The sequence below is a fragment of the Pezoporus occidentalis genome, unplaced genomic scaffold (assembly GCF_034315485.1).
Source record: "Pezoporus occidentalis ecotype Australia unplaced genomic scaffold, CSIRO_AGI_Poc_V1 ctg97, whole genome shotgun sequence".
In the NCBI taxonomy this organism is placed as follows: Eukaryota; Metazoa; Chordata; class Aves; order Psittaciformes; family Psittacidae; genus Pezoporus; species Pezoporus occidentalis.
The window spans coordinates 1,037,464-1,049,070 of record NW_026916336.1 but is presented as its reverse complement, the minus strand read 5'-3'; the positions used below and the strand labels follow the sequence as shown (position 1 = coordinate 1,049,070).

General features: G+C 48.1%; 1 protein-coding gene across 1 annotated transcript; it reads left to right on the top strand.

Moving 5' to 3' along the window:
• Positions 1-476: 476 nt before the first annotated feature.
• On the top strand, positions 477-7,059 carry A4GNT (alpha-1,4-N-acetylglucosaminyltransferase). Its single transcript, XM_062606456.1, has 4 exons — positions 477-551; positions 3,138-3,358; positions 4,687-5,136; positions 6,084-7,059. Exons 2-4 carry the CDS (start codon positions 3,242-3,244, stop codon positions 6,699-6,701), a joined length of 1,185 nt encoding a protein of 394 aa, XP_062462440.1. The 5' UTR covers positions 477-551; positions 3,138-3,241; the 3' UTR covers positions 6,702-7,059.
• The last annotated feature ends 4,548 nt before the right edge of the window (positions 7,060-11,607 follow it).

The following is an 11,607-nucleotide window of genomic DNA, read 5'->3' as shown; positions in this document are numbered from 1 at the left end:
GGAATGTATAAGAGACCCTGTCATTGCCTTTGGAAGTATTCAGAACATCAATGCCATTCAAACAAAGCTCTTTTTTGCTATAGGGCAAAGAACAGTAAAGTAGCCTCCATAAGCATGGTTTCCATACAAAGAGAGAAGACTTAATACACTGCAAACCACCCTGAAAAGATGCAAAGGGGACCCACTTTGCTCAGTCCCACCCATCTCTCACGAGTGGTGGGGCTCACGTTTTGCTGCCCAAAGCACCTTGCACTGCCTGTTCCTCTGTTCCTTGCACCTTCGAAAGCACAACCCTAGCTCCTTGCTCAGCCTTATCTCAGTACACCAAGAATGCAAACACCAGAGCTGGTGGAGAACAAGCCATGAGGCTGCTCCAAGCCCCAGCAGGGCAGAAGATTGTGGAGAGGTAGTGCAGAAGATTGTGGAGAGGCAGTGCAGCTCCTCTGGCGCAGGCAAAGGGCTTACCAGCGGCTGTGGATACCTTCCAGTGTGGTTCAGCTTGGCTTTACTTCCCAACATACTACACACTGCCAGCTTTTTGCAGCCAAGAGGTGAGTTTTGCTTTATCTCTAAGCATGTCAGGTTGTAGAATCAGAAAACAGGTGAGAAGCTGTGCAGTAAGAAGCCGCTTCATTTGCATGTGTTGCTGGAGGTTGGAACGGCTGTTTAATTACAGTCTGCAATGAATGCGATATATTCTTCGACAGGTTTTCCATTTGAAAGAGGTTTCCAAATGTGCCTGGTGTTAAATCTGTAAGGAAGTTGGCATTGAAGTGCACAGACGTGCGCTAACTCGAATCTAGCTGTAATTTACTCAAGTAGATTCTATAGAGACATGGAAATAAGCCCAGGTAGATTCAAGGGATGCTGTGTGTGTTACAAACATGGACTGCCTTGGAGTTATTCCCTTCCAGGAGAAAGAAGGACAATCACCCAGCTGGATGGGTGCAGACCCAAACACAAAACCCGCTGGTTCTCAAAGGAAAGATGCAGTGTTTGGAATAAACAGGAGGATGGGAGTCTCTCTTTTGAATCTTGAGGGATGCTCAAGCTGCTGCTTCAGGAACCCCAGCGTTTGTAGGGTCAGGCTGTGATATGGACGGGGTGTGCAGGGCTGCCAGCACCCTGGCACATTGATTTACTCCCTTTGGTGGCATTTACTGAAAAACACCCAGTCCTATCTTCCTGCTGCACTTGTCTCATGAACACCTCAGACAAATCATCACATGGCAGTAACAGTACTGTAGTGCACTGGCATTCGTAGTAATCTCTCTTGTAGTCTCCCACCCGTTTTCATCCTGCACTTGAAATACTGAAATTGCCCTGAGAAAAGAAATATCTTTACAAGATGGGCCATCAAGCCAGCATGCCGTCTGCTGCATCCAGAAAAGCAACCCACTCAGCAGGGTAATCTATTCAATGGCTGGGATTTATTTTTAACATTTGGTTCTGCAGTCCTTTTAACTTGAGCGGGAAAGTGAACATTTTGATAACAGCAGCCTCCAGGTCAAATGTGATGAGAATTCATAACCCGCCACATAGGGGTTTTGGAAAACCAACCAAGCAAAACAATTTCCCAGAATGAGACGATGAAGATTCGTGTTTCTCTTCACAATGTCATACACAGAGCTGGGATGTGTTGGAGTGTCAACTCATTCTCTCCCCACAATTTGCAAATAAAATGCCTCCTGGACTATTTTAAATTTGAATGACTATCGCTAGCACAGCTTTGCTAGGGTGCTCATAAAGACATCGGGTCTTTAGGCCATCAAAGGAGAAATATTAATCCAGTAATAGGAATGTCCTGATGGTCTTATTTCTAATCAAAGCAAAGTCTGGGTTTTCTGCTTCAAGCAAACATTGCCAAGAGAGTGGCATCAAGATATTTAAAATTGCAAGGAAAAGAAGGAGGGAGCACCAGTCCCTGGAATACAATGGAGCAACAGCACAGAACAGCAGCAGGTTTAGGTCAGAGCTGAAAACAAGCAAGCTTGAAAATTGGCAAAGCTGAGATTGGCGAGAGAGCTATGAGGGGGCAACTTTTTCTTTCTGTTTTATCTTCAAATAGCTGGAGTAAGTGAGAAACGTGTCTGAGAAAGAGGCAGGATGGGACTGTAGAAGGAAATGTTGTTCAAGCAATGTAGCTGTTTTTAATCTCACTCCTGCTGGATTCAGCAGCAACTATTCACACTGCACCTGAGCATCACTGGGGCTGGTTTATCTTCAGGCTTAGGAACAAGTCGTTCCCCAGCTGCTTGTATTTGCTCTCCATTCCCTGCCTTCCGTTAAAATTTGATATCTACAAAGAGGCCCTGGGCACAAGGTGCTGCCTCTCACAGCAGGGGCTCCTCTGCAGACTGCTGGGGCTGACAGAAAGTGGGAAAACCATGTGAAAAGTAATAATAATTAAAAAGCAGCATTCCCTTTGCTGCATGCTGCTTTGACCAGCATGACGTACCCAAAGCCACATTGGTACCTGTGGCTACAGCACTGTCACCCACTTCACCCAGGGCGTAATGAGAAACTTTGTGCAGTGGCAATGGAAAAAAACAGAATCTGCTATGCGGCATGGAAAGCTGTACTGATGGGAATAGTCATTGCTTTAATATTTAATTTGATGAGATCTAGCACTGAGAAATGGATCAGGAGCTGCCACAGCTTCAAGTGCATGCTTAGCGCTTGTGGGGGAATTTCCACAGGGTTTGCAGTGCTGTGGACTTATCTGTATTCTGCCTGGGTGACATGATAATGTATCTCATTAATTACCCGAGCACACAGAACTGTTTCCTTCCATTCCCTTTCATTAAGTAGGTTTTAAAGACTTCCAGGTGTTGCTTGGACATTGGGTTGTCATTCCAAGTATCTAGCCTCTGCTGGAGCCCAGCGTATGATCACTGCAAAACCAACGAGGGCTACTCAGATGCAAGCGGGTGGCATTTCAGAAGGGAATTTCCTTGCTTCATAAATCTGTCAGACAGTGCAATGCTTAAGTTCCAGCCTCTAACCAGCAGGAACTCCTCAGTGTTGTACAGGCTCACCAGGCATTCCTGGCAAGACAAGGAACAAAGAGCTAAGCCAGGCTGATGTAGGTATGAGACAGGTCTCACCTAAAACCTCTCCCTTCTTTGTCCTTTTAGGTGGGTCCCATTGGTACCAAACTGTGTCTGGGACTGAAACTTAGCTTGCAGCATAGCCAGTTTTCCCCTGTGCATCAGTCTTCTGCCTTCAGAAATCTATTTGCATGTTCAAGACAGTTTGGGTGTCTTCACCAAGGAGCTGGGCTTTAAGGCAGCCTGATTGCCAGTGTGCTGGCAAAGAAACACATTGGAAATGTGGATTTGTCAGAACCATAATCCAGGTAGGTCCTAGTTCCTTGCTTGTACAAAACCATCTACTTTCCATCCTGTCGTGGTTTAAACCCAGTCAGGTAACTTGTTCACTCACTCCCCCCCTTCTTTCCCTCCCCCTACTACCAGAGGGACAAAGAGGAGAATCGAAAAGAATGCAACTCCCACGGGTTGAGATAAGAACAGTTTAGTAACTAAGGTATAACACAGATCACTACTGCTACCACCAATAATAATAATGATAAAGGAAATAACAAGGGAAGAGAATACAACACCTCACCACCAGGCAACCGATAACTCACCCCCCCAGGCCCAACCAAGCACCGACCGATACCTCCTCCAACCCTGCAGACACCCAGCCCTTCCGGCTAACTCCCAGTTACATCCTGGGCATGACGTGCTGTGGTATGGAATACCTCTTTGGTCAGTTTGGGTCAGGTGTCCTGTCTCGGCTTCCTCCCGGCTTCCCCTCCTCCCTGGCAGAGCATGAGGCTCACAAAGTCCTTGGCCAAACCAAAACATCATTGTTAACAGCTCTGTTCCCAGGCCGAAAGTCAAAACACTGCACTGCACCAGCTACCAAGAAGGAGAAACATGACTGCTGCTGCTGAACCCAGGACACATCCTTATACCTACCTGTCTCTGGTCCTTCTCCATCACCCACCCCAGCAGGGCCCAAGTCCCTAGTGGCCTTTAGGGTTCAATTGTGAGCAGAAGGGCCAGACTAGGAAAGAGACTTGGTGCCTACATGCCAGTGTTTTAGCTTTGGCTGACAGATCCCGAACTGTAATCATGACTTTCCCCTCACTGGCACTCACAGCCCCCTTGGCCACTTTATTCCACTGGCACATTTTGTTCCTCAGATCCCCTGAACTTCTCCTGCTTGTGGACAAACACGGGCTGGCATGATGATGAAGTGCTTGGGAACAGTTTGCTATATCAGCCAGCCCCAGGGATGGGCCCAGGGATCCTTGCTTGGCATTGGGCAAGGTGATCCTTCTCACCTTGTTCTCCCTGCTCTCTCCCTTTGTTCTTCCCTCTCTGCCAATCTAACGAAAGCATATATGTGCCATGAGACATAGCTGCCAAGTCCCTTCTCCAAGAGTTCTCCTGATTCCTTCTGTCTGGCTGGGGGTGAGGAGGTGGGACCCCAGCACTTTACCCCAAGGGAAGAGCCCTCTGCACCATGACACATCTCACCAAGCTTGTCCTGGGGAAAAGGCATGACTTTCACCAAACTGCCTTTGTGATATGCTGTCCAAAGACATGTCTTATATTTCCCAGCCCTGTTAGCTAATAACACTGGCATATATTTTTGCTGTTCCTTGTCTCTCCTTAGCATTCACGTCCAATGCATGACCCTAAAGGCCCAGGGAAAGCAAGAATGTTGAAGAAAATACAGATATGCCTCTGCTTCTTCTTTGTCTCGGGCATTTTGTACGAGATCTCCCTGCTGTCCAGCTGCTTTTTCTCCTACATGCCTATGCCCAAGCACTTCTTCACACCTGAGCAGGTCTTGAACCTTGGCAAAAGCATCATTTTCCTGGAGACGACAGAGCGCCTGGAGCCCCCCCCACTGGTGTCCTGCTCAGTGGAGTCTGCTGCCAGGACTTACCGGGACCGGCCCGTCATCCTCTTCATGAAGGGACTTACAAATGACACAGCATTGGACTTGAACTCCAGCTATGCAGCCTTCTCGCTTTTGTCTTCTATGAAGAATGTCTTCATTTTTCCTCTCCAGATGGAAACTGTCTTCCAGGAGACCCCTCTGCTCCAGTGGTACAATCAGGTGAGCTCTATAATGAAGGGGAAATAGAAAACATTTACAAATGGGGGAGAGGAAGGGGGAAGGTCTGAAGCAGGCTTCAAATGAATGATAAAAACCAGAACTGGCTTTGTGAAATTAGTCACTTTTATGTTTTGCTTTGGAATAGATACACTCTGGCTGCGTTTTGCAGTGTATTCATTGATTTGTTTATTGAACACATTATCAGCATTTCCCCTCCGCCCTATCTGGAGAATCAGATATTTTGGCAAACGAAACACTGGTAAAAATAGACTGCATACGTATTTTGATAAAACAGCGCTTAATAATCTGCTTCAACAGAAGCTGGTTAAACAAAATGAGCTGCCTGAGCACTTGTTAATGCTGCCACACACTGACAGAGCCCACAGTAGGTAAGACAAGGAAGAGATTTCAGGTTTTGTGCTCGCAATATGCAAAACCAAGGTGGGATCTTGCACCCTGGAAAGAAGTTCCTGGGAAACTGCTTGCAAGTAGCTTTTGTCAACATAGTTTGGCTCAATCAATGTGCAGGGCAGGCACATTTCCTCCAAACTCTTCCTTCTCCTGAAAAAAAAATAACTCCAAATACCAACAGTGCAAATGAAAACCCTCCAGCCTGTTTCAAAGAGCTGGGAGTGATGAGGGAGTGTGTTAAGTGGGTTGTGTCCCACTGAAATAGCAGGCAGTGAATAATGGTATCATTTATTTAACCTTGTAGGTCCCACAAAACCCATGTGAAAAGTTCCTGCATTCATTTATATTAACAAAGCATTGTTCTGCACTGCCCCCTTATCTTATACCAACACAATTCAATAGCTGGAGGAAGAGAAGGCAGCGAGTGACATTCGCAGGAGTGCAGGTGCAGTTTTATGGTGACATTTGCAGCCCAGTGGATGGATGTGGTCTGTTCTCGCCAGTGCCAACATTGTCTTACCTTTCCAACTCTGCAGGTAGTCCCAGAGCTGGAGAAGAACTGGGTCCATGTCAGCTCTGATGCCAGCCGGCTGGCACTCATTTGGAAGTATGGAGGCATCTACATGGACACAGATGTCATCTCCATCAGGCCCATCCCTGAGGAAAGCTTCCTAGCGGCACAGAAGTCACAGTTCTCCAGCAATGGGATCTTTGGCTTCCCTGCCCACCACAAGTTTATTTGGGACTGCATGGAGAACTTTGTTCTCAAGTACAACGGGAACATCTGGGGTAACCAGGGGCCCTTTTTAATGACACGGATGCTCAAGGCCATTTGCAATCTCACGGATTTCAAAGGCACTGAGGACCACAGCTGCCAGAACATCTCCTTCCTCAATCCCCAGCGTTTCTACCCAATACCATACCCAGCTTGGGGCCGGTACTATGAGGTGTGGGACAAAAGCCCCAATTTCAGCCACTCCTACGCTCTGCACTTGTGGAACTTCATGAACCACAACCGGAAAGCTGTGATTGCAGGCAGCAACACTTTGGCTGAGAAACTGTATAAAGCCTATTGCCCCACCACATACGAGGACCTGATACAAAATGCAGAGCTGGAAAATTTCACATTCTATGAGGACACTGACATGGTGTAAGGAGGAAGGGGGATGATCCTTCAAAGTGCTCCCCACCCTGGTGCCAAAACACAGTCACCACTGGTGTCAGCAGCTGGCTTTGTAGGAGAAAGACATTTTCCTAACCACCATCAGTACTCCCTTGGGATACTAAGATGCATGGGCAGAATGGTGGTGGATATCCATCAGGCATAGCCTCCAGTGACACTAGTGACAATTTTGCCTCAATTCTTTCTCCTTACAGGTGCTCATGAACCAAACCTTCCTGAATCAAATGGATTTACAGGCCTTAGTAGTGAGCTTTTCTAAGGGAAAAGTTCCTAAAGAGATGCACAGCCTCCTGGGAAGAATTCCATCTCTGCACCTCCCACCAATATTGGCTACCTACCTATGTCAGAAAAGCTGCAAAGACAACAGGCTTTGAAATGGGCTGAAGCCTCTGAGGCAAGTGTAATGAAAATGTAATAGCAGAGGATGGATGACAGCAATTGCTAATGAAGAGAAGCCCAAATCCCTGTCTTTTCATTAACCTGTGTTTTTTCTCACACACTTTTCACCCTACGTTTTTGAGAGGGACCGTACTAGTGCAAGTGAAAATAAAATGCTTAATAGACCACCACTTCTCTGGGTTTACTTTCCCCTGCATGCCCCTGGAAAATGACTCCAATTCTAGCAATGTCTGTGCTCCTGCAGTTTTATTTGGGTTCCTTACAGTCGGGGGCTGCACTGCCCCATCCTCTGACATCAGTTCAAGCTGCAAAGAGTCACATGTCTCCCTGTAAGGGAGGTGCTGAGGCACCAAGAAAGGATAGGGATGGCTGTTCAGGGCTCCCAAACCCCTCTGAAATAAATGGAGTTAAACTACCCTGGAAATGAGGTGCAGCAGCTCTTGGACCCTTGTTCAGCTGTGCAACACCCCCCCCCCCACCCTTAACCCAACAGGCCACCTCCTGCTGGAAGGTAATGCGTCCTGCTGCATTTACTTTTTTCCCAGGGTAATTCCAGATCCACCCAGTCCCCTATAAAGAAGGCCAGCTTGCAAATCTCTCCTGAGCCTGCCTGAACAGCTGTTTTTAGCTCGGAAACAGAAAGGCGGAGGTGGATCGGTCGCCCGTCATGGAATGTTTGCCATCTGCACAATGCTATCTTCTGTAAACACTGCAGCTAATGAGCATGCTGCAATCAGCAGCCTATATTCTGCATCTAGAAATGGCAGCAGGATTAATTGGGAGAAGAAAGCCCTCTGCACACAAGGGCATATGCACTTTGCTGTTCCCTTTCCTAGGGTGAAGCTCTCATGGCTCAGCATGGGGACATCAATTTCACACCCTGGTGCCGTCCACACTGGTTTAGCGTGTCGCCCCCCCCCCCCCCCCCCGCCTCATCCCATTAGAGGGGTGTTTGCCTGCTTGTGGCATCAGGAGCTGCTTTTCCTCTGACTCTGACTTCCCTGGGCTGAGGGGATTCAGGGGAGGGGTTTAAGTTTTCAGCCCATAAAGTCATATAATAACAGAATTGTTTAGCTTGGGAAAGACCTGTAAGATCATTTGATACCAACCATTAACCCAGCACTGCCAAGTCCACCATAAAACCACGTCCTTAACTGCCACATCTACACGTTTCAGTGACTTCACGAAGTTCTTCCTGTTTTGGCTTCAGACAGCCCCCAGCTGCTCCCAGCCCTTCTCACGGCACACAGCCATAGCTCCGGTCCGGTCCTCACCCCCCTTCTTCAGTTTAGCAGCAAGTGAGTATTGGCCTTTTTCTGCCCCGTGGCTCGACTCTCCATGCACCCCACTCTGGGCACGGGCTGTGCCCGTGGAAGGGAGGGACAGAGCTGGGGACTGGACAAAGACCTGACCCACTGGAGCTCCCTTTGCAGATGAGCTCAGGCGAGAAATATTTCGGAGGCTCTGCTGTGTTACATAGCGGCTCCTCTCAGATGAGGTCCGAGCCCTTCCCACTTCTCCCTCCTGCCTGCGTGCACAGCCAGGAATTCTAACAAAGCACAGCTTATGGCAGCAAGCACAGCCAACCTCCCCAAAGGTCTTCCATGGGAGGGTTTCTCCTGCACCCACCCCGTGTGAGCCCCAGGAGCTTACCTTTTAGCAAGAAGAGAAGCTGAAAAACAGGGAGGTGATGGCAGGTTTTGGGAAGGGTCTGGAGGAGGAGGGGAAGCTGCTGAAGCAGCTTGTGAGTCTGAGTCCCCTGAGAACTCTCTCCTTTGTGGTAAGGTGCCTCCCAAAGTCTTGCAGGCTCCCAAGTCAGCAGAGAGATGCTGGCACCTGGGGCCTTTAGACTTTGCAGATTAAAAAAGAAGCCCTTAAAGAGCTCATGAAGGTGAGGAAAGCCCCAGGGTGGGAGTGGGGAAGGGCAGAAGAGAAGGGAATGAGAAGAAATTTCTTTGACAAAGGCTGAGGTTTGCAGAGAAGAGGACCACCCAGCAGCTTGGCCCAGCAGCTGTGAGCTGAGACAGAAAACTCACCATCTTCCAGCCTGGAATGAAATGAAAGCCCTCATGTTCTCTGAGACCCAGCTCTTCCAGCACTATGGCACAGCTGGCTTTTGCACATTGGAGTGGAAACAGTGCAGGTGACCACCTTCAGCTCTAAGCTCTTGTGGGTGGTACAAGCTGTTCTCTCTGTAATGGACCTGGACCCCTCAAGGCTGGTATCTTTATCACCCAGTGAGCAAAATCTCAGTCCTAGTGAAGGAACACTTTGAACATTTCCCTTGTGGGTGATTAAGACAGCTTTTGCCAGCCTCTCCATTGCACCAACGGACATTGCATTACATTACAGCATGGAAGTCAAACTACCTTTTACTGCTTTACACCAGCAGAGTACTGTCCCAGGCAAAGATTGAAGAGGAAAAACAAAGTCTCCAGAGCTGGCTTCCCAGATTCCCTAATGCAGTGGCTTTACCCTCCAATCAACCTCCTGCTGAAGCCATAGCTATGCTGTCTGAGACCTCATATAGCATTTTGTAGGAAAAGGCACCTGAAGGAGGAGTTGGGGCAATCACAGCAATACTATGATTGAAGGCATTGAGTAATTGTGATTGCTGTGATTGATTGGCATTGAGGGCTGGGTGAAACACAGCTGGCTTTGGTGCCTGGAGACCTAGTTAATATTAACAAAGTTGGTCAACACAGCCCTGGGGGATGCAGTATACCCTTAGGGGAGTTTTAATTAATGGTGCCTGCAAAACCCTCCTTTATAGGAGTAGTTAATTCATGTAGCAAAACCTTCCGTGCAGGGGCCATGCACCACTACCCAACAGGTCTATGTAACATGAAGCTATGAGTCAGGGCTGAACTTAAACCTGGATATACACACACATATACCCATATATGAATGCATGTATATATAAGTACACTTCACTTTGCTGATACAATGGGTTGGGTTGCTTGACACTGTAGTGCTGCTACAGTACATATACATACATATATATATATATATATATCACATCAGGGGCAACAATGATGGTGTTTGCTGGCCATACAAACCTGGAAGAGAAGGGGCTTGCTAAGCTGGTGGTTTTGGGTAGGCACCAGAAAAGAAAAATAGCTGAGCAATCCCTAGAGGGAAACTATGGTTAACTACAATGTCACATTGATCCACAACTGTTCCCAGAGGCTTTCATGCTCTGTCTGCACTAGTATGTGACCTCTTCCCAAGTTAGCTGCAGCCTCTAAGGCTTTCCTGTCTCCTACTATATTTTGGCAGTGGAATATGAGAGAGAAGGTTGAGAAAGAAGAGAGGGTCCCGTGAAACTGGTGTAGAGCCTAAAAAGTGTTTAAAAGAGCCACCCAAGTTGATCCAGACTGGCTCAGAGCGGTCATTGGCCCTTAGTATTTACATGTAGCAGGGAGAAGCCCTGATAGGAGATGGGGCTAGAGGCAAAAAGGTACCAGATGACCTGACAAAATAGACTAGAGAGAGACAGAGATATGAACGAGCTTACCTAGGGCAGGAGAGGACCCTGTGTCCCTGACAGAGGACTTTGCAGAGTTGCAATAGGTTTGAATGATGCTGAGCTGGACTGAGCAAAACAGCCCTGTAAGGACACAGGAAGCACCATGCAGATGAAGCAATCCCAGCAGTGAGTGTAGTGAAGATGCTCGTAGGGGTGGAAAAACAGTCCTGTGGGATGGAAAATGCTCACTGGCTTGCAGACATCACTGGCTGCAGTATCAGCGTTAAGCAGCTCCACCCTGTGCAACCCCAGATAACTCCTGGGAAATCCTGTGACTGTTCCAGCGTCAAAAGAACTTGGGAACAGGATCATTTTATCCCAGCACACATGCAGGCACCATGGAAAGTGTCTCTGCTGGGCTCTCAGTTGGTAAGCCAATGGAAGGCTGGCTCAGCCTAGCAGCCCCTTGCCCTTGCTCAGCTCTGCTTATGCCACTATCACCCGGTGTGCCTGGTGGGGCCAAGCCTTGGAGAAAAGCTGGCAAGTGGAAGCCTTGGAGCCTCTCACTTGTGAACAACATTTTTAGGACTGAAATTAGGAAAAAAAGAAGCTGGTTTGGGGAACTCTTCCTGCTGCGAACAGGCAGTGACAACCATTGCCCATTCTTCCTCTGAGTCAGCAGAGCACAGCCTAGGAAAGCTTGGTTTTCTTGCACTGTGCACGCAGTTATTCAGCACCTCCTTGGGTTGACTGACCCTGTTTGTTTGGAAGCACAGCATTAGCTGCAGGCTGGGGAGGGCACGTGTTGCAGAGTGTTAGGCTGGCTGGGACTCCTGTTACCATTGTACACAGCACACCCAGCAACACACCAATACACCAACACTGCCCCTGGCTGCTTGACCAACATCCTGGGGCACTCAACCTGTGTAGGTGCCCCATCTGAACCCAAAAATATGGTAAGTGACCCTTCAGCAATAAAAAATGAACTATCTTAAAGGTGGCGGGGGGG